This window comes from Chelonia mydas, chromosome 3 (assembly GCF_015237465.2).
Source record: "Chelonia mydas isolate rCheMyd1 chromosome 3, rCheMyd1.pri.v2, whole genome shotgun sequence".
NCBI classification, from domain to species: Eukaryota; Metazoa; Chordata; order Testudines; family Cheloniidae; genus Chelonia; species Chelonia mydas.
The window spans coordinates 145,843,942-145,862,303 of record NC_057851.1 but is presented as its reverse complement, the minus strand read 5'-3'; the positions used below and the strand labels follow the sequence as shown (position 1 = coordinate 145,862,303).

The 18,362-nt window shown below is 43.4% G+C and overlaps 1 protein-coding gene across 1 annotated transcript in view; it reads right to left on the bottom strand.

Moving 5' to 3' along the window:
* Positions 1 to 18,362, bottom strand: part of DNAH8 (dynein axonemal heavy chain 8) — a 612,643-nt gene that overhangs the window by 519,054 nt on the left and 75,227 nt on the right. The window contains exon 9 of the mRNA XM_037895538.2: positions 7,458 to 7,571. Coding sequence (XP_037751466.1) covers positions 7,458 to 7,571 — 114 coding nt within the window. The remainder of the gene's footprint in view (positions 1 to 7,457; positions 7,572 to 18,362) is intronic.

Genomic DNA, 18,362 nt, shown 5'->3' with positions numbered 1-18,362 from the left:
AGGGATTGGTTCCTGGGTTAGTGTTTTTGTTGTGTGGTGTGTAGTTGCTGGTGAGTATTTGCTTCAGGTTGTGGGACTGTCTGTAAGCGAGGACTGGCCTGTCTCCCACGGTCTGTGAGAGTGAGAGATTGTCTTTCAGGATAGGTTGTAGATCCTTGATGATGCACTGGAGAGGTTTTACTTGTGGACTATAGGTGACGGCTAATGACGTTCTGTTACTTTCTTTGTTGGGCCTGTCCTTTAGTAGGTGACTTCTGGGTACCCTTCTGGCTCTGTCAATCTGTTTCTTCACTTCACCAGGTAGGTATTGTAGTTTTAAGAATGCTTGATAGAGATCCTGTAGGTGTTTGTCTCTGTCTGAGGGATTGAAGCAAATGAGGTTGTATCTTAGAGCTTGGCTGTAGACAATCGATTGTGTGACGTGCTCTGGATGAAAGCTGGAGGAATGTAGGTAAGTAATTTTCCCTCTGTTGATATTCACCCCTTCTTGTCAACTGTTGAGAATAGGCCACTTCCACCTTGATTAAATTGGTCTTGTTAGCACTGACCCCCAACTTGGTAAGGCAACTCCCATCTTTTCACAAGCTGTTATATACTGCTTACTGTATTTTTCACTCCATGCATCTGATGAAGTGGATTTTAGCCCACGAAAGCTTATGCCCAAATAAATTTGTTAGTCTCTAAGGTGCCACAAGGACTCCTCATTGTTTTTGCTGATATAGACTAACATGGCTACCATTCTGAAATCTACTCTACAACAGCGTAATGTGGTATACAAAACACCACACTAGGCAATTTAGGGTTAATGAGCTAATGTGGACTCAGGTGGCTCCACCCCACCACACCTATGAGAGATGTTGGACCTGGAGGAAAGAGTTCAAAAGGGGGAAATCCCAGCACATTTGGTGGCAGACCAAGGAGGAAAGCTGAGGAAACCTCCAGTCCTCAGCTCCTGGAGAGAAGGCTGACAAGGCAGGGACTCCTCTGATGGCTGCTGCCCACTAGCCTCTCCTTGAAAGAAGAGAGGGTCTGATCCTGATTCATTTTTTGAGGTGACTATTCCTCTGTATTTGCCTGTGAACTTAGTTGGGGACTGCAGCTCAACAAGAGCTCTCTGAAGGAAAAGAATCTTACCACAGTCATGGGATAATTCATTTGTGTTAATTCCCCTTCTTCAGTTCACTGACAACACTGGAAGGGGTGGACTATCTGGGGCTCAGCCCTCTGGCTGAACCCCTTCTGAGTGGACCTGGCATGGGAAAACACCCAGCCATCACAGATCAGAGGCCTGAGTGAGTGCTGGGGCTAAGTCTAGGGCCTAAGGGGCACCCTGGGGAAGAAACCCCGGTGACAATCTAAATCTCATGTTCACATGTACCTGTGAATTTGAAGGCAAGATACTTGGCACCACTTAGTGATTCCCTGTGGTGCAGAAGGAAGATTGCTCACTGTTAATCCTGTTTGCGGCAGTCCTCTTTTGTCCCATTCAATACAGCAACAGCCTTTAATAGTAACACTATGGCTCCACCAAACAGGAGGCAAAGATCTATCTATCATAGATAGTATATAAGCCCCAATCCACCCACTTCTTCTCAGTGAAAACTTAAAAAGAAGGAAAACTGTAAGTTACTTAAAAGAACAGGGAGGAAGGAGGGATATCACATGAGAGAACAGAGATAAACAGGATTAACAGTGAGTAACTTTCCCTGGTTGTGCCTCCTTTTCCCATTCTCCCTGGTAACAGTCTTTATGGACATACATTTTTACCCCAAAGGATAGCTTGACTACTTGGCTTGGAAAACCAAATAGTCAAACTGAGTCTGCAGCAACAGACAAAGCAAGTTGACAGCTTTGCAAATATAAAAGACAGATATTTTAAAGTTCCATGCCAAGATATTGTCATACCCTGAGACTATTAGCACTTATGACATGATGAGGTTTCATTACTAGGTCATATAAGAACAAAAAGTGAACTATGGTGAACTAATCAACTGTTGAAGACCTACGTTGCTATCACATGACCTTGAAGACAGGAAGCAGTAAGCTCCATTTTTCTGAAATCCTCCATGAAGTATTCTTTGCATAAGCTAAACCACTCTGATGTAAACAAGGCGAGGCTCTACCCAGATGCAGAGGGAAGATAAGGAGAAGTCCAACTGTATGGGTCCAGGTGTTCACCACTATCTATTTACATATGCTACTTCAGCTAGGGTGATAAACAAGACTACGGGGTGCTGGAATACCAGTATTTTTTAAGACTACACATCTAAAAGGACCATCTGTCTCTGGTCTAACACCAAGAAAAGTTATGTTTCAGAGTAACAGCCGTGTTAGTCTGTATTCGCAAAAAGAAAAGGAGTACTTGTGGCACCTTAGAGACTAACCAATTTATTTGAGCATGAGCTTTCGTGAGCTACAGCTCACTTCATCGGATGCATACTGTGGAAACTGCAGAAGACATTATATACACACAGAGACCATGAAACAATACCTCCTCCCACCCCACTCTCCTGCTGGTAATAGCTTATCTAAAGTGATCATCAAGTTGGGCCATTTCCAGCACAAATCCAGGTTTTCTCACCCTCCGCCCCCCCCCCCACACACACACAAACTCACTCTCCTGCTGGTAATAGCCCATCCAAAGTGACCACTCTCTTCACAATGTGTATGATAATCAAGGTGGGCCATTTTCTGCACAAATCCAGGTTCTCTCACCCCCTCACCCCCCTCCAAAAACCACACACACAAACTCACTCTCCTGCTGGTAATAGCCTATCCAAAGTGACCACTCTCCTTACAACGTGCATGATAATCAAGGTGGGCCATTTCCAGCACAAATCCAGGTTTTCTCACCCCCCCACCCTCATACAAACACAAACTCACTCTCCTGCTGGTAATAGCTCATCCAAAGTAACCACTCTCCCTATAATGTGCATGATAATCAAGGTGGGCCATTTCCAGCACAAATCCAGGTTTTCTCACCCCCCCACCCTCATACACACACAAACTCACTCTCCTGCTGGCAATAGCTCATCCAAACTGACCACTCTCCCCACAATGTGCATGACAATCAAGGTGGGCCACTTCCAGCATAAATGCAAGTTTAACCAGAATGTCTGGTGGGGGGGGGGTAGGAAAAAACAAGGGGAAATAGGCTACCTTGCATAATGACTTAGCCACTCTCAGTCTCTATTTAAGCCTAAATTAATAGTATCCAATTTGCAAATGAATTCCAATTCAGGAGTTTCTCGCTGGAGTCTGGATTTGAAGTTTTTTTGTTGTAAGATAGCGACCTTCATGTCTGTGATTGCGTGACCAGAGAGACTGAAGTGTTCTCCGACTGGTTTATGAATGTTATAATTCTTGACATCTGATTTGTGTCCATTTATTCTTTTACGTAGAGACTGTCCAGTTTGACCAATGTACATGGCAGAGGGGCATTGCTGGCACATGATGGCATATATCACATTGGTGGATGTGCAGGTGAACGAGCCTCTGATAGTGTGGCTGATGTTATTAGGCCCTGTGATGGTGTCCCCTGAATAGATATGTGGGCACAGTTGGCAACGGGCTTTGTTGCAAGGATAGGTTCCTGGGTTAGTGGTTCTATTGTGTGGTATGTGGTTGTTGGTGAGTATTTGCTTCAGGTTGGGGGGCTGTCTGTAGGCAACGACTGGCCTGTCTCCCAAGATAAGCTATTACTAGCAGGAGAGTGGGGTGGGAGGAGGTATTGTTTCATGGTCTCTGTGTGTATATAATGTCTTCTGCAGTTTCCACAGTATGCATCCAATGAAGTGAGCTGTAGCTCACGAAAGCTCATGCTCAAATAAATTGGTTAGTCTCTAAGGTGCCACAAGAAAAGTTATGTTTTTTTGTATTAGAAGATGGCGACCAAAATGAGAGTATCATTTTGATACAATCAGATGAGTAGGAAAAGAAGCTCAGGACCATAGTAACCAAAGTGGAGCAGCACCATTACATAACTGGTTTATGAAAGGCTAAGGGAGACAAAGGAAATATTTCAAGAAAGAATGCCACAGAAGAAGGAGGAATCTTTGAAGAAAATAAAGGTGAAAACAACCCTTCAGGATAAGGTTCACTCAGTCCATGAGCTGTAAAATCAACCTGATTGGAGAGGAAGAAACTGGAAAGGACCCTGCCAGGAAAAGCTGAGTCCTTACCACACTCTAGAAAAGAGCATACATAGTCTGGATTAATGCCCAAATTCACCCCTCTTCCTAAATGTCTTCTTTTGTCACTTGAAATAAAAATAATACCAAACAAAGCTCAATTTAAACCTTCTCCTCCAGGCTAAATTGTTTCTAATAATTTCACAATAGAGCCTCTAATCCCAGACCTAGTTACCTCGCCCAAGGAGACAATCCCACCTTCTTTACATCCTGAGTAGAGTCAACAAACTGCACATCACAGTGAGTCAGCAGGAATTTATGAACACTTGCATTCCTCTTACACCTGGCTACAGAAGATAAGAGAGTTTGATAAAACTTGAAAAAGAAAGACCTTGCTATCTATGTTCCTAAATGCATTATTTCCTTATGCTGTCTGTCTCCCAATTGATTAGGTATCCATGATTCATAGCATAGTGATTGATTTTGTCCCTGAGCTAAATGAGAGTAGACACTGAAAGACCTGGGTAACGTTAACAGATGGGGATATGATGGCAGGTGTGTATCTTTTAGGTCCACTGAACAGAGGATATGGGATGACCTGAAGTGTGGACCTGGGAGTTTCTATCTCAAATCATGACTGGCAGATCTCTTTTGAAGTAGAGGACAAGAATGGGATAGAAACCCCTGCATCCGGCTTGTGTATGAGTATATTAGGGAGTTCAGGAGGAAAAATTCCTACTTCTCAGAATGGGAGAATCTGGGCACATACCTCCTTGGCCAAAAGAAACTAGAATGTTCTGGGCCCAAGGGACAAACAGTTGGACAAAACCCCCTCTAATAGTGGCATGGAAGAAATTGAATTTTATACATGGACTGACCAGCTTCCATGCCTGCTGTCTGAGGAAGAGGGAAACCTGACACCACAAAGTGTATGAGAAAGAAGACTGGTTAGGATGCGATCCTGCAACTTTGGACACTCAGGTTCAGTTCCCTACTCTGCCAAAAACTTCCTGTGTTACTTCAGACAAGCCAGTTTCCAATCTGTACAATGCAGATATTCCCCTACCTCACCGAAGTATTATGAGGTGCTCAAATATGACAATAATGGGGGCTGTACAAATACCTTAGCTGACATATCCTGCCAACTAGAACAAAAAGGAATAAAGGCAGAGAGGCAAAGCTGTGAATTTTAATAAAATTGCTTGGGTGTGAGAATCTTATTCATTGCCCGACTAACTGATGGGACTGAATCAAACATGATGAATATATTTCTTTAGTAGCAGGCTTGTGGATCCTCTAGAATCACTTGCTATTTCTTTTTTGTCTGTGTTAATTGAAATAAGTGTTTCAGGCACAGAGGTTGTTTCTTCTTCTAAACACAGAACTGTATTAGCTGCCTGTAAAGAGTTACTATGAGAAACAAGATTAACTAATCTGCAAAAGTAGAAAGAAATCTGGAATTCAATGGGAACAAAAAAGGTACTTTTCAAATTATATTCTTCTGATGATTACATTGTATGTGCTCACATATGAATTCTCCACCTCCCTCTTAAATTATACCATCTTGGACCATTTTCTGCCCCTATCTTGCTACTCTTAGGCAGCCTTGCAACATTTGTTAACAAATGAACGGATATTTCATGTGTGATGTTGCATGCCATAATGCTTTATGGGAATAGGCTTATGAATGTATATATGACAAAACTGGAAAATGTTTTATGCTACATATGCCATGTAACATATCTCTGTAAAGATTATGATCTACTGAATATATTCATTCTATTTGTATGCATGTATCATTTTTGTATTCGAAGTTATGAATATTGGCTGTGTACTTGTTTGATTTTAAGTAGCCTTAGTAAGGCATTTGGTCAGCTTCTTTAGAAAGGAAATTTGCAAGTTAAGTGCCCAATCAAGAAACACTTAATGGACAATGGATCGTGGAAGTCTTCAATCCACATAAGAAGTCTACCTGAGGATGTTCAAAGTATCATGTGAACAATGGCTGCCACGTGTAAAGTTCTGAGCCATGCATGGACATGTGACTTGCCCATGTGACTCCAAAACTCCACCTTGGAGCTGAATTCTGGATAGGAGAGAGAAGGGGGTCTCCATACACAAGAGAGTCTAGTTAAGCCTCTTGGAGGCCCCTCCATTTTGTCTTCAGCTGGCTCAAGAGATAGCCTCTCCACCCCCAAAGGATACCCGAAAGAAACTGGAACAAAGGACAGTAACCACGGGGTCGTGAGTGATTGCTGGACCTAGACTAGAGGGAGGTTAGTCTGTAAAAGAAGCTTACTGGAACATCTCTGAGGGTGAGATTTCATCTGAAATCACTCTCTCACTGTATTAGGTTTACACTTGCATTTTTTATTTTATTTTACCTGGTAATTCACTTTGTTCTGTCTGTTATTACTTGGAACCACTTAAATCCTACCTTTTGTATTTAATAAAATCACATTTTACTTATTATTTAACCCAGAGTATGTATTAATACCGGGGCGGGGCGGGGGGTGGGGTGGGTGGGGGACAGCTGTGCATATCTCTCTATCAGTGTTATGGAGGGCGAACAATTTATGAGTTTATCCTGTATAAGCTTTATACAGGGTAAAACAGATTTATTTGGGGTTTGGACCCTACTGGGAGCTGGGCATCTGAGTGTTAGAGACAGGAACACTCCTTAAGCTGTTTTCAGTGGGGGACGTGGTTCAGACCTGGGTCTGGGTTTGTAACAGGTTAGCATGTCTGGCTCAAACTGGCAAGGAAAACAGGTTGGAAGTAGTCTCAGCACATCAGTTAGCAGTTCCCAAGGGGTTTTCTGTGATCCAACCCATCACATCATGTATTAGAAAAACTGTGGTTTCTTGGATACAATTGTATGGTTATTGTTGGCACATGCTGAATTTTTAATGAAAACCACTAAATTTAATTATATGATCTTTGTAGTGTACATAAATGTATTTTTTTCTCTTTTAGCTCCTTAAAAAGTATATACTATTCCAAGAAAGACAAAATGGACATTCACAATTGTTAATAAAATACAAATTTAAAAAATGTTTGGACTCTATAGGAATTTAGACTTAATTTCTATGCAAAAAGGTACAGTAATTAATATTTCATTGCATCTAGTCCAATATATTAATGGTTTAAAAATAACAAGTTACACAAAAATTTAGAAAAAATATATTTTCTGAAGTAGAACATCCCACAAAGAAGATTACTTCTATCCTAAAGTTTACTATCTACTACTTTCTATCCTGAAGTTTTTCTATGCATTCTACATGACTATTTAAACTGTGTACTGAGAATCACAAAAGGTATACTTACAAGATCATAGTTATAAAGCGGTTGACATACTTTTTCAAGTGTGTATAAATATCTCACATTATCTTTTGATTCATTTGCAGTATCTGTGATTCTGGCATCCAACTCTCGCCACATCTAGAGGGAAAAATACTACAAAAACTTCATACATATCAATATATTATTGCCAATGCATAGATTTGCAGAATGTACACATTTGTAAAAAATGGTTATCTACCTTTCCATAACTGTTGTTCTTCAAGATGTATTGCACATGTCCATGCCACTGTAGGTGGGTGTGTGTGCCCTGTGCACAGAAGTTGGAATTTTTTTTCCCACAGCAGTACCTGTTGGAGTGGCTCGAGTGCCCTCTGTTGCCGTGCACTATTGCGGGCTGATAGAAGAGAGTGGAGCCACTCCTGTCCTCCTCAGTTCCTTTGTAACAGACAGACTCCAGAACAGAGGTCAGGTTGGGTAGGTCATGAAAAGGACACATGCAACACATCTCAAAGAACAACCATTACAGAAAGGGAGGTAATTGTTTTTTCTTCTTCAAGTGATTGCACATGTCAATTCCACTGTAAGTGACTCAGAAGCAAACACACAGGGAGTTGAGTTCAGAATCTATCTTAACAGTTATTGCAAGACATCCCATCTGAAACTGCCATTGGCTCTGGACTGATGGGAATTGGCATAATGAGGGGTCCTATAACGGTAGCCAGCCAGTCAGGCAGCAGCACAGACAGCTGCAGCAGCACAGGAGCCAGCAATCAGAGCTGTAAACAGGGGAGTTTGAGTGGGAGTCTGTAAGGGGAGTTTGGGGGGAAGAATAAGAGCTGGGAAAAGGAACAGACAGGCTAGTGAAGAGAGAGTGTGGTGTTCTGGCAGTGTTTTCGTGCTCATTGGGGGTTTGTTTTGCTGTGGGTGGCGGTGTTTTGGTTTGGTTTGTGTTTCCCCGACTAATAGGACTTAGGTGAGAAGGTTATGACAGACACAGAGGCAGTAGTGGGAGTGACCCAAGTAGTGGAAGACACAATGAAGATGACTGGATGTAGAAGCTGTGGCATGTACATGATCCTGGGGGGGGTACCTGAAAAGAATTTCGTCTGCATGAAGTGCCGCCTGATAGAGTTGGCGGAAGAGAAGATCCGAGGATTGGAGATGCAAGTGGAGACTCTGGCTGAGTTTAGAAGGGGGTTCGAGCAGATGATGGACCAAAGTCATGAGGAGGCTGAAGGGAAAAGCTCAGACTTTCAGATGGAAGCAGGACTAAAGAACTCTGAGGGGATACTGCTGGGTGAGGAAGGTGGACAGTGGAAGCATGTGACTAAGAGAACCAGGCAGAGGAAAAGACAGGCCAGTGAAGGAGAAATAGAGCTCAGGAACAGGTCTGCAGAGTTGGAAAATGAATAAGGGGCACAGCAGGTGGTCACTGAAGTTGAGAGGCCAAGGAAGAAGAGTAGAGCAGATAGTCCTACTGGAAGAGGGCAAGAGTCAATGGAGATAACCACACCAAATATGAGCCCCAGGAGGATACGGGATGGGTTGCAGAGGATTGCAAGGGACAACAGAAATCGAGAGGACTTGCGGCCAGATGGAACAGGGGATAGACTGGAGAATCGCACCATCGCCAGGAAAAGGCAGGTCTACGTGATTGGGGACTCATTACTGAGAAGAATAGACAGGCCTGTAACAAGAGCTGATCCAGAGAACAGAAGGATGTGCTGTCTGCCAGGTGCTAAGATATGGGATATGGACCTGAGGCTGAAGAGAATCCTAACAGGAGCGGGAAAGAATCCATTGATTGTCCTTCATGTGGGAACAAATGATACGGCTAGATTCTTGCTGGAATGTATCAAGGGAGACTATGCCAGGCTGGGGAAGATGCTTAAGGGAATCGAGGGTCAGGTTATCTTCAGTGGGATAGTGCCTGTTCCTAGAGGTGTGACAAGATTATGATGCTCAACAGATGGCTCAGGCAGTGGTGCTATAAAGAGGGCATTGGGATGTATGGCCACTGGGAAGCGTTCATGGACAGAGGACTGTTCTCTCGGGACGGACTTCACCTGAGTAGGAAGGGAAACAGACTTCTAGGATAGAGGATGGCACAACTGATCAAGAGAGCTTTAAACTAGGAATTCAGGGGAGATGGTTGGGAGATGTCCAGGTAATCTCCACGCCAGATTCTCTCTGAGAGGGAAGAAAACAAAGTAAGAAAGGATACAGCTGTGGGTTGGAGAATGGACATAAGGCAGAAAGGCAGTGTACATATCAATCTAATAGGTAATATTGGCAGTAGAATGTCTGTGCCCAATCGGGTAAAGAATGTGAGCAAAGCCAAACAACAAAAATTAAGATGCTTGTACACTAATGCGAGGAGCCTAGGTAACAAAATGGAGGAACTAGAGCTACTGGTGCAGGAAGTGAAACCAGATATTATAGGGATAACAGAAACATGGTGGAATAGTAGTCATGACTGGAGTACGGGTATTGAAGGGTATGTGCTGTTTAGGAAAGACAGAAATAAAGGCAAAGGTGGTGGAGTAGCATTTTATATCCATGATGAGGTAGACTGTAAAGAAATAAGAAGTGATGGAATGGATAAGACAGAGTCTGTCTGGGCAAAAATCACATTGGGGAAGAAAGCTACTAGAGCCTCCCCTGGGATAGTGCTTGGGGTCTGCTATAGACCACCGGGATCCAATTTGGATATGGATAGAGACCTCTTTAATGTTTTTAAAGAAGTAAATAGTAATGGGAATTGTGTGATCATGGGAGACTTTAACTTCCCAGATACAGACTGGAGAACAAGGGCTAGTAATAATAATAGGGCTCAGATTTTCCTGGATACGATAGTTGATGGATTCCTTCATCAAGTAGTTGCTGAACCAACAAGACGGGATGCCATTTTAGATTTGGTTTTCATGAGCAGTGAGGATAAGCTTGGTTCGAGCGATCATGAGCTAATTCAGTTCAAACTAAATGGAAGGATAAACAAAAATAGATCTGTGACTAGGGTTTTTTATTTCAAAAAGGCTAACTTTAAAAAATTAAGGAAATTAGTTAGGGAAGTGGATTGGACTGAAAGACTTGTGGATCTAAAGGTGGAGGAGGCCTGGAATTACTTCAAGTCAAAGTTACAGAAACTATCAGAAGCCTGTATCCCAAGAAAGGGGAAAAAATTCATAGGCAGGAGTTGTAGACCAAGCTGGATGAGCAAGTATCTCAAAGAAGTGATTAAGAAAAAGCAGAAAGCCTACAAGGAGTGGAAGATGGGAGGGATTAGCAAGGAAAGCTACCTTACTGAGGTCAGAACACGTAGGGATAAAATGAGAAAGGCCAAAAGCCATGTAGAGTTGCACATTGCAAAGAGAATCAAAAGCAATAGTAAAAGGTTCTATAGCCGTATAAATAAGAAGAAAACAAAGAAAGAAGAAGTGAGACTGCTTAACACTGAGGATGGAGTGGAGGTTAAGGATAATCTGGGCATGGCCCAATATCTAAACAAATACTTTAACTCAGTCTTTAAGGAGGCTAATGAGGAGCTTGGGGATAATGGTAGGATGAGAAATGGGAATGAGGATATGGAGGTAGATATTACCACATCCGAGGTAGAAGCCAAACTCGAACAGCTTAATGGGACTAAATCGGGGGGGCCTGGATAATCTTCATCCAAGAATATTAAAGGAATTGGCACATGAAATTGCAAGCCCATTAGCAAGAATTTTTAATCGATCTGTAAACTCAGGGGTTGTACTGTATGACTGGAGAATTGCTAACATAGTTCCTATTTTTAAGAAAGGTAAAAAAAACAATCTGGGTAACTACAGGCCTGTTAGTTTGACATCTGTAGTATGCAAGGTCTTGGAAAAAAATTTGAAGGAGAAAGTAGTTTAGGACATTGAGGTCAATGGTAATTGGGACAAAATACAACATGGCTTTGCAAAAGGTAGATCATGTCAATTCAACCTGATCGCCTTCTTTGAGAAGGTAACAGATTTTTTAGACAAAGGGAACGCAGTGGATCTAATTTACCTTGATTTCAGTAAGGCATCTGATACAGTTCCACATGGAGAATTATTAGCTAAATTGGAAAAGATGGAGATCAATATGAAAACTGAAAGGTGGATAAGGAACTGGTTAAAGAGGAGACTACAGCAGGTCACACTGAAAGGTGAACTGTCAGGCTGGAAGGAGGTTACTAGTGGAGTTCCTCAGGGATCGGTTTTGGGACCAGTCTTATTTAATCTTTTTATTACTGACCTTGGCACAAAAAGTGGGAATGTGCTAATAAAGTTTGCAGATGACACAAAGCTGGGAGGTATTGCCGATACAGAGAAGGACCAGGATATCATACAGGAAGATCTGGATGACCTTGTAAACTGGAGTAATAGTAATAGGATGAAATTTAATAGTGAAAAGTGCAAGGTCATGCATTTAGGGATTAATAACAAGAATTTCTGTTTAAATTGGGTACGCATTACTTGGAAGTAACAGAGGAGGAGAAGGACCTCGAAGTATTGGTTGATCACAGGATGACTATGAGCCGCCAATGTGCTATGGCCGTGAAAAAAGCTAATGCGGTCTTGGGATGCATCAGGCGAGGTATTTCCAGTAGAGATAAGGAGGTATTAGTACCGTTATACAAGGCACTGGTGAGACCTCATCTGGAATATTGGGTGCAGTTCTGGTCTCCCATGTTTAAGAAGGATGAATTCAAACTGGAACAGGTACAGAGAAGGGCTACTAGGATGATCCGAGGAATGGAAAACCTGTCTTATGAAAGGAGACTCAAAGAGCTTGGTTTGTTTAGCCTAACTAAAAGAAGGCTGAGAGGAGATATGATTGCTATCTATAAATATATCAGAGGGATAAATACCACGGAGGGAGAAGAATTATTTAAACTCAGTACCAATGTGGACACAAGAACAAATGGATATAAACTGGCCATCAGGAAGTTTAGACTTGAAATTAGATGAAGGTTTCTAACCATCAGAGGAGTGAAGCTCTGGAACAGCCTTCCAAGGGAAGCAGTGGGGGCAAAAGAGATATCTGGTTTCAAGACAAGACTCGATAAGTTTATGGAGGAGATGATATGATGGGATAGCCTAATTTTGGCAATTAATTGATCTGCGACTATTAGCGGCAGATATGCCTGTGGCCTGTGATGGGACGATAGATGGGGTGGGATCTGAGTTACTACAGAGAATTCTTTCCTGGGTGTCTGGCTGGTGAGTCTTGCCCACATGCTCAGGGTTTAGCTGATCACCATATTTGGGATCGGGAAGGAATTTTCCCCCAGGGCAGATTGGCAGAGGCCCTGGGGGGTTTTCGCCTTCCTCTGCAGCGTGGGGCACGGGTCACTTGTTGGAGGATTCTCTGCACCTTGAAGTCTTTAAACCATGATTTGAGGACTTCAGTAGCTCAGACATAAGTTAGAGGTTTGTTACAGGAGTTGGTGGGTGAGATTCCGTGGCCTGCCTTGTGCAGGAGGTCAGACTAGACGATCATAATGGTCCCTTCTGACCTTAAAGTCTATGATTCTATGAAAGTGTGGAGTGATGACCATGCACAAGAGATCCAGGATGAGATTGTCTGAATGGAAACTGGAGGGCCCCTACCTGTCTCTGCAACTGCTAAAAAGAATTGTGTAGAGGATCTGTAGAGATTTAGCATGCTCCAGGTAGAAACTTAAAGCCCTTCTTACATCCAAGAAGTGAAGCTTTTCCTCATCTCTAAGTGTATGGCGTTCAGAAAAAAATGTGGATACACAGATTGCTTGTTTAACAGAAAAATTAGAGACTACTTTTGTAAGAAATGTCAGGTGAAGGCAGAGATAAACTTTATTTTTATGGAAAACTGTATATGGGGGGTTCTGACACCTGAGCTCTCAACTAACCCACCCTTCTGGCTGAGGTAATTGCCACCAGAAATTCCACCTTCACAGAGGAGAAAGTAAGTTACAAGGGGTTTGAAGGGAGGTACCATCAATTCTGTTAGGACTAAAATCAGATCCCAAGGGGGGATGGGGTCTCGTATTTGAGGGTACAATTTGGCCATACCCTTTAGTAATCAGGTGATGCTGGCGTTGAAGAAAAGGGATCTATTATCCACCCAGACGTGAAAGGCTGAAATAGCTGCCAGATGCACCCAGATTGAGTTAATAGCCAAACTTTTTTTTAGACCTGAAAGATAGTCCAGTACGAGGTGCAGGGTGCTTACTCTGGAGATTCATCTTTCCTATGAGACCAAATGGAGAAGCACTTCCACTTAGTGAGGTCAGTGTTTCTAGCTTAGAGTTTTCTGTTATTCAGAAGCACTTTTTGCACATTCTTCAAGCAGAACTTTTCAAAGGGTATCAGCCATGAAGCATCCACAGTGTTAGAGACCTTGGAGGTTGGGATGAAGCAGATGCCCCTGATCGCAGGAGATTATGTCTGGATCTAATGGGAGAGACAGAGGCTCAATCGACAAGGTTAGTAGGATCAAATACAAGTGGTGAGGAGGCCACACTAGTACTATAAGGATGTAGCTAGCATGGTCTCATTTTATTTTGAATAAGACTCTGGGCAGTAAAGGAATCAGAGGGAAGGCTTGCAGGAGGTAATTCTTCCAGGACACGAGAAAAACATCTGTCAGTGAGCCTGGGCTGAGCCCTCCCCGGGAACAGAACTGATGGCATTTTCTTTTTGAAAACCATTTTTGAAAACACTTGGGGGGATTATACAAAAATCTCAGAAATGGATTGCTTCCTGGAAGAGTTGATTTAACTGTGTTCCTCCTTGTCTGTTTATGGAAAACACGGTCACTGAATTATGTGTCAGAATTGATCAATTTTTTTCCCACTATGTGGGAAAGGAAGGCCAAGCAGGCTAGGCATAGCACTTTTAGCTTCCTGACATTTATGTGAGAATCTAGATACCTACATGACCAAAGACCTTGCATCTGTAGGGACCCCATATGAGCTCCCCAACCCAGAAAAGACACATCTGTGACCACCAGGAGGGTTTTCAGGATTTGTCTTGATTTTCTAGGAAACCCAGAATACAGAATGTGGACAGGACAGTGGATAGGCTACACAGGACTTGAGCCTTAGACCAATCTCTGATCCACCAGTCCTCCAAGTACAGAAACACATGGACACCTAATTTTCGAAGACAGGCTGCCACCACCACCACCATGCACTTTGTGAACATCATAGGAGCAGCTGGCAGACTGAACAGGAGCACTGTGAACTGATAATGGCAACCATTCACCACTTAGGGAAACAGGAAGCAGCTGGAATAGAAGCCTGTTCCTCTGAGTGTTACCTAGCAGCTCTGTGTTCCTGGGGAACCAGGGTACAGTACCCAGCCTGTCTGACTCACGAAAGGACCCACCCTGCCCGCCTCTGCTTGAACCAAAACCAATCAGAAAAAAGACTTACAAAAAACTATGAAAAGGCAGTGGGAGACACACCTAAACCCTTGGGATAAGGATGACAGAATTAAGGAAACTCCCCTAACCTCAACTGCATTGCACACCAAGCTCAGTAGTTATCAGACCAATTCTAGTAATAAATCTTTTATTGGTAATCAAAATAGTGAAGCTCCCTAATTGCATTGTGAGCTCCCTCTAAGGAACACCGCCCAAAGCCAGGAATGATCAGCTCCCATGTCTAGCCTGAACAAAACAACTTTGGTATACTCCATTGTTTACACATAAACAAATCTAGTGTTTTCCCTTGAACCATTGTTGTTTCTCCGCAAAAAACACTATTCATGCTCAAGTAAGTGTTCTGATGCCTGGATCCAAAATCTGAATCAGTTCCATTGCGACTTCATCTTCTCCTGACTGATTATGCTGGGGGTTCTGCCTGTCTCCAGCACTCCAGACCCTCAGCTACCTCCACCTCTCTCTAAGTATAGCCTTCTGCCCTGACTTGTGTGATCAGCTTGGAGGTTCTGTTCGACCCAGCCTACTGAGGCCAGGGACATCTAAGGGGTCAGCTTGGAAGTGCTGATTAACCTGGTCCTCTCAGACGCGCTCTGTTAATGTGTGTGAGTCTGATTCTGGGGCTGGAAGAACCTAGCCCTGGGGAACCTAGGTCCTGCAGGATAGCTCCATTGGGAGGGAACTTGCAGCAGGGAGAAGTAGAGCTCCATATGAGAACACAAATGATACAAGCAGTACATTGATAAACATACAGAACGCCCCTCCTCCCTGAAGAGTAACCCTAATAAATGAGCATACTCCAAAGTAACAGGCAAAGCTGGTAACATGAGGCACAATGGAACATCTATGGCCTCTGCCTGAAGAAAAAATTGGATCTCCCATTGCACGGCAATCTCATGAGAGTGGTTCCTGAAGAGGACACAGGGAAGGGGGGGTAGAGAAATAAACTGGATGGCATATCCCCATTCCACCATGCTTATGATCCACTGATCTGATGTTATGTAGGACCGAGCACTTAGGAAGTGGGATAAGTGAATGGTAAATAAAAGATGGAGAACAGAAGAAACTAAAGTAGGTGGTACACTTTCCTCAGCTATCCCTTCAAAATGTATTTTTGGAAGTGAGGGTTGGATGGGATGAGCCCACTGATGCCGAAGAGGATGGCAGTGAAGGGAGACTCCTATAACCCCTGCCCTTTTCCCCTGGTGGATCTTGGAATTGAGAAGCTAAATTTTGGTGTCTGAATGGCTGCTGTGTACGAAATTGCTTTCTTTTCATTGCTGAATGTTTAGATTCCAAGCAATTTGAGTTTCTCTCTGGAATCTATGAGGCTATGAATTCTGTCATCCCTCTTCTCTGAAACAAAGAGAAGGGCTTTCAAAAGGGAGGTCTTGGACAGTCTGTTGGACCTCTTAGGGTAACCCAGAAAACTGTAACCATAAACACCTTCTCATACAAACGGCTGATACCATGGTTCAAGCAGCTAAATCTGTGCTATCCAAACTGTTTTGAAGGGCAGTCCTGGTGACCAACTTACCCTCTTCAGTCTTACTGAAAACTCTTGTCTACAGTCCTCTGGTAACTTGTTGTAGAATTTTTTAATGCTCTCTGTGACAAAGTTCCTCCTCTGCCTTGGTGGGTCCTGCGCTTATTAGCGGATTTGCTTGCCTCAGAGGTTCACGGCAGCCCTCAGTTTGGCCACTTTTGCTAGTGGCTCAAACCTGCCGTTCACTCAGCTAACCTCATCATTGGCCAGCCTGGGAAAAAGGAAGGAGAACAATCCCCGCAGACTCTGCTGATCCACCATGTGGGTCAGGGAACAGCCCAGAGACCTTCCCCTCTGGTGGAACCCACGGTCCAGGTCAACTCCTCCTGTGTCTGATCAGGAGTTGGGAGGTCTGGGGGGAACCTGGGCCCGCCCTCTACTCTGGTTTCCCGCCCAAGGCCCTGTGGACTGCAGCTGTCTAGAGTGCCTCCTGGAACAGCTGCGTGATAGCTACAACTCCCTGGGCTACTTCCCCATGGCCTCCTCCCAACACCTTCTTTATCCTCATCACAGGATCCTCCTCCTGGTGTCTGATAATATGCTTGTACTCCTCAGTCCTCCAGCAGTACACCATCTCACTCTCAGCTCCTAGTGCCTCTTGTTCCCAGCTCCTCATACGCATGCCGGAAACTGAAGTAAGGTCCTTTTTATCTCAGGTGTCCTGATTAGCCAGCCTGCCCTAATTGATTCTAGCAGCTTCTTAATTGGCTCCAGGTGTCCTAATTAGCCTGCCTGAATTTGTTCCAGCAAGTTCCTTCTTGTTCTGGAACTGTCCCTGTTACCTTACCCAGGGAAAATGGACCTGCTTAATCTGGGACTAATATATCTGCCTTCTAACACTCTCCTGTAGCCATCTGGCCTGACCCTGTCACATCTCCCAAAGGGTGAAGTGATATCTACTCAGGCGTGTCTGCTAGTTTGCAATCCTGAGTTGCCCACTTTCTGAAGAATAAAGCTTGCAAGCAAACATATCCAGCCTAATAGGTTTGTAGACTTTAAGGCCAGAAGGGACCATCATGATCATCCAGTCACACCTCCTGCACATCGCAGGCCACAGAACCTCACCCAGCTACTCCTGTAATAGGCCAATAACTTTTGGTTGAGTTACTGAAGTCCTCAAACCACGATTTAAAGACTTCAAGTTACAGAGAATCCATCATTTACTCTAATTTAAGCCAGCAAGTGACCCGTGCTCCATGCTGCAGAGAAAGGCAAAAAAACCCATAGTGCCTCTGCCAATGTGACCTGCATCACATTGGCATTCATGGCTGCATCACATTGGCAGCTCATAGTCATCCTAAGATCAACCAATTCACCGAGGTCTTTCTCCTTCTCTGTCACTTCCAAATAATAAGTCCCCAGGTTATTGTTGTTAGACCCTAAGTGCATGGCCCCCGATTTGTTTGAATTTGGCTTCCATCACAGATATGTTAATTTCTACTCTCATATCCTTGTTTCCATTAGCCCTCCTGCCACTAATCCTAAGATCCTCATTATCCTTATTAAAAACTGAGTCAAAGTATTTGTTTAGGTATTGGGCCATGCCTGAATTATCTTTGATCTCCACTCCATCCTCAGTGCCTGGGGGGTCACTTTTTCTTTTCTTTTCATTTATATGGCTAAAAACACCTTTTACTATTGGTTTTAATTTCCTTTACAAGGTCCAACTATGCTTGGCTTTTGGCAGTTCTCACTTTTTCCTTACACTTTCTGACATCCAAGAGGTAGCTTTCTTTGCTGATCCAACCCACCTTCCATTCCTTATAGGCTTTCAGCTTTCTCTTAATAACCTGTTTTAGGTGCTTGTTCATCCAGTTTGGTTTGCAACCCTTCCCTATGCATTTTTCCTCTTGCTTGGGATGCAGGATCAAGATAGTTTCTGCAACTTGACAAAGTAATTCCAAGCCTCCTCATATTCAGATCCTTGAACTCTTCAGTCCAGTCCACTT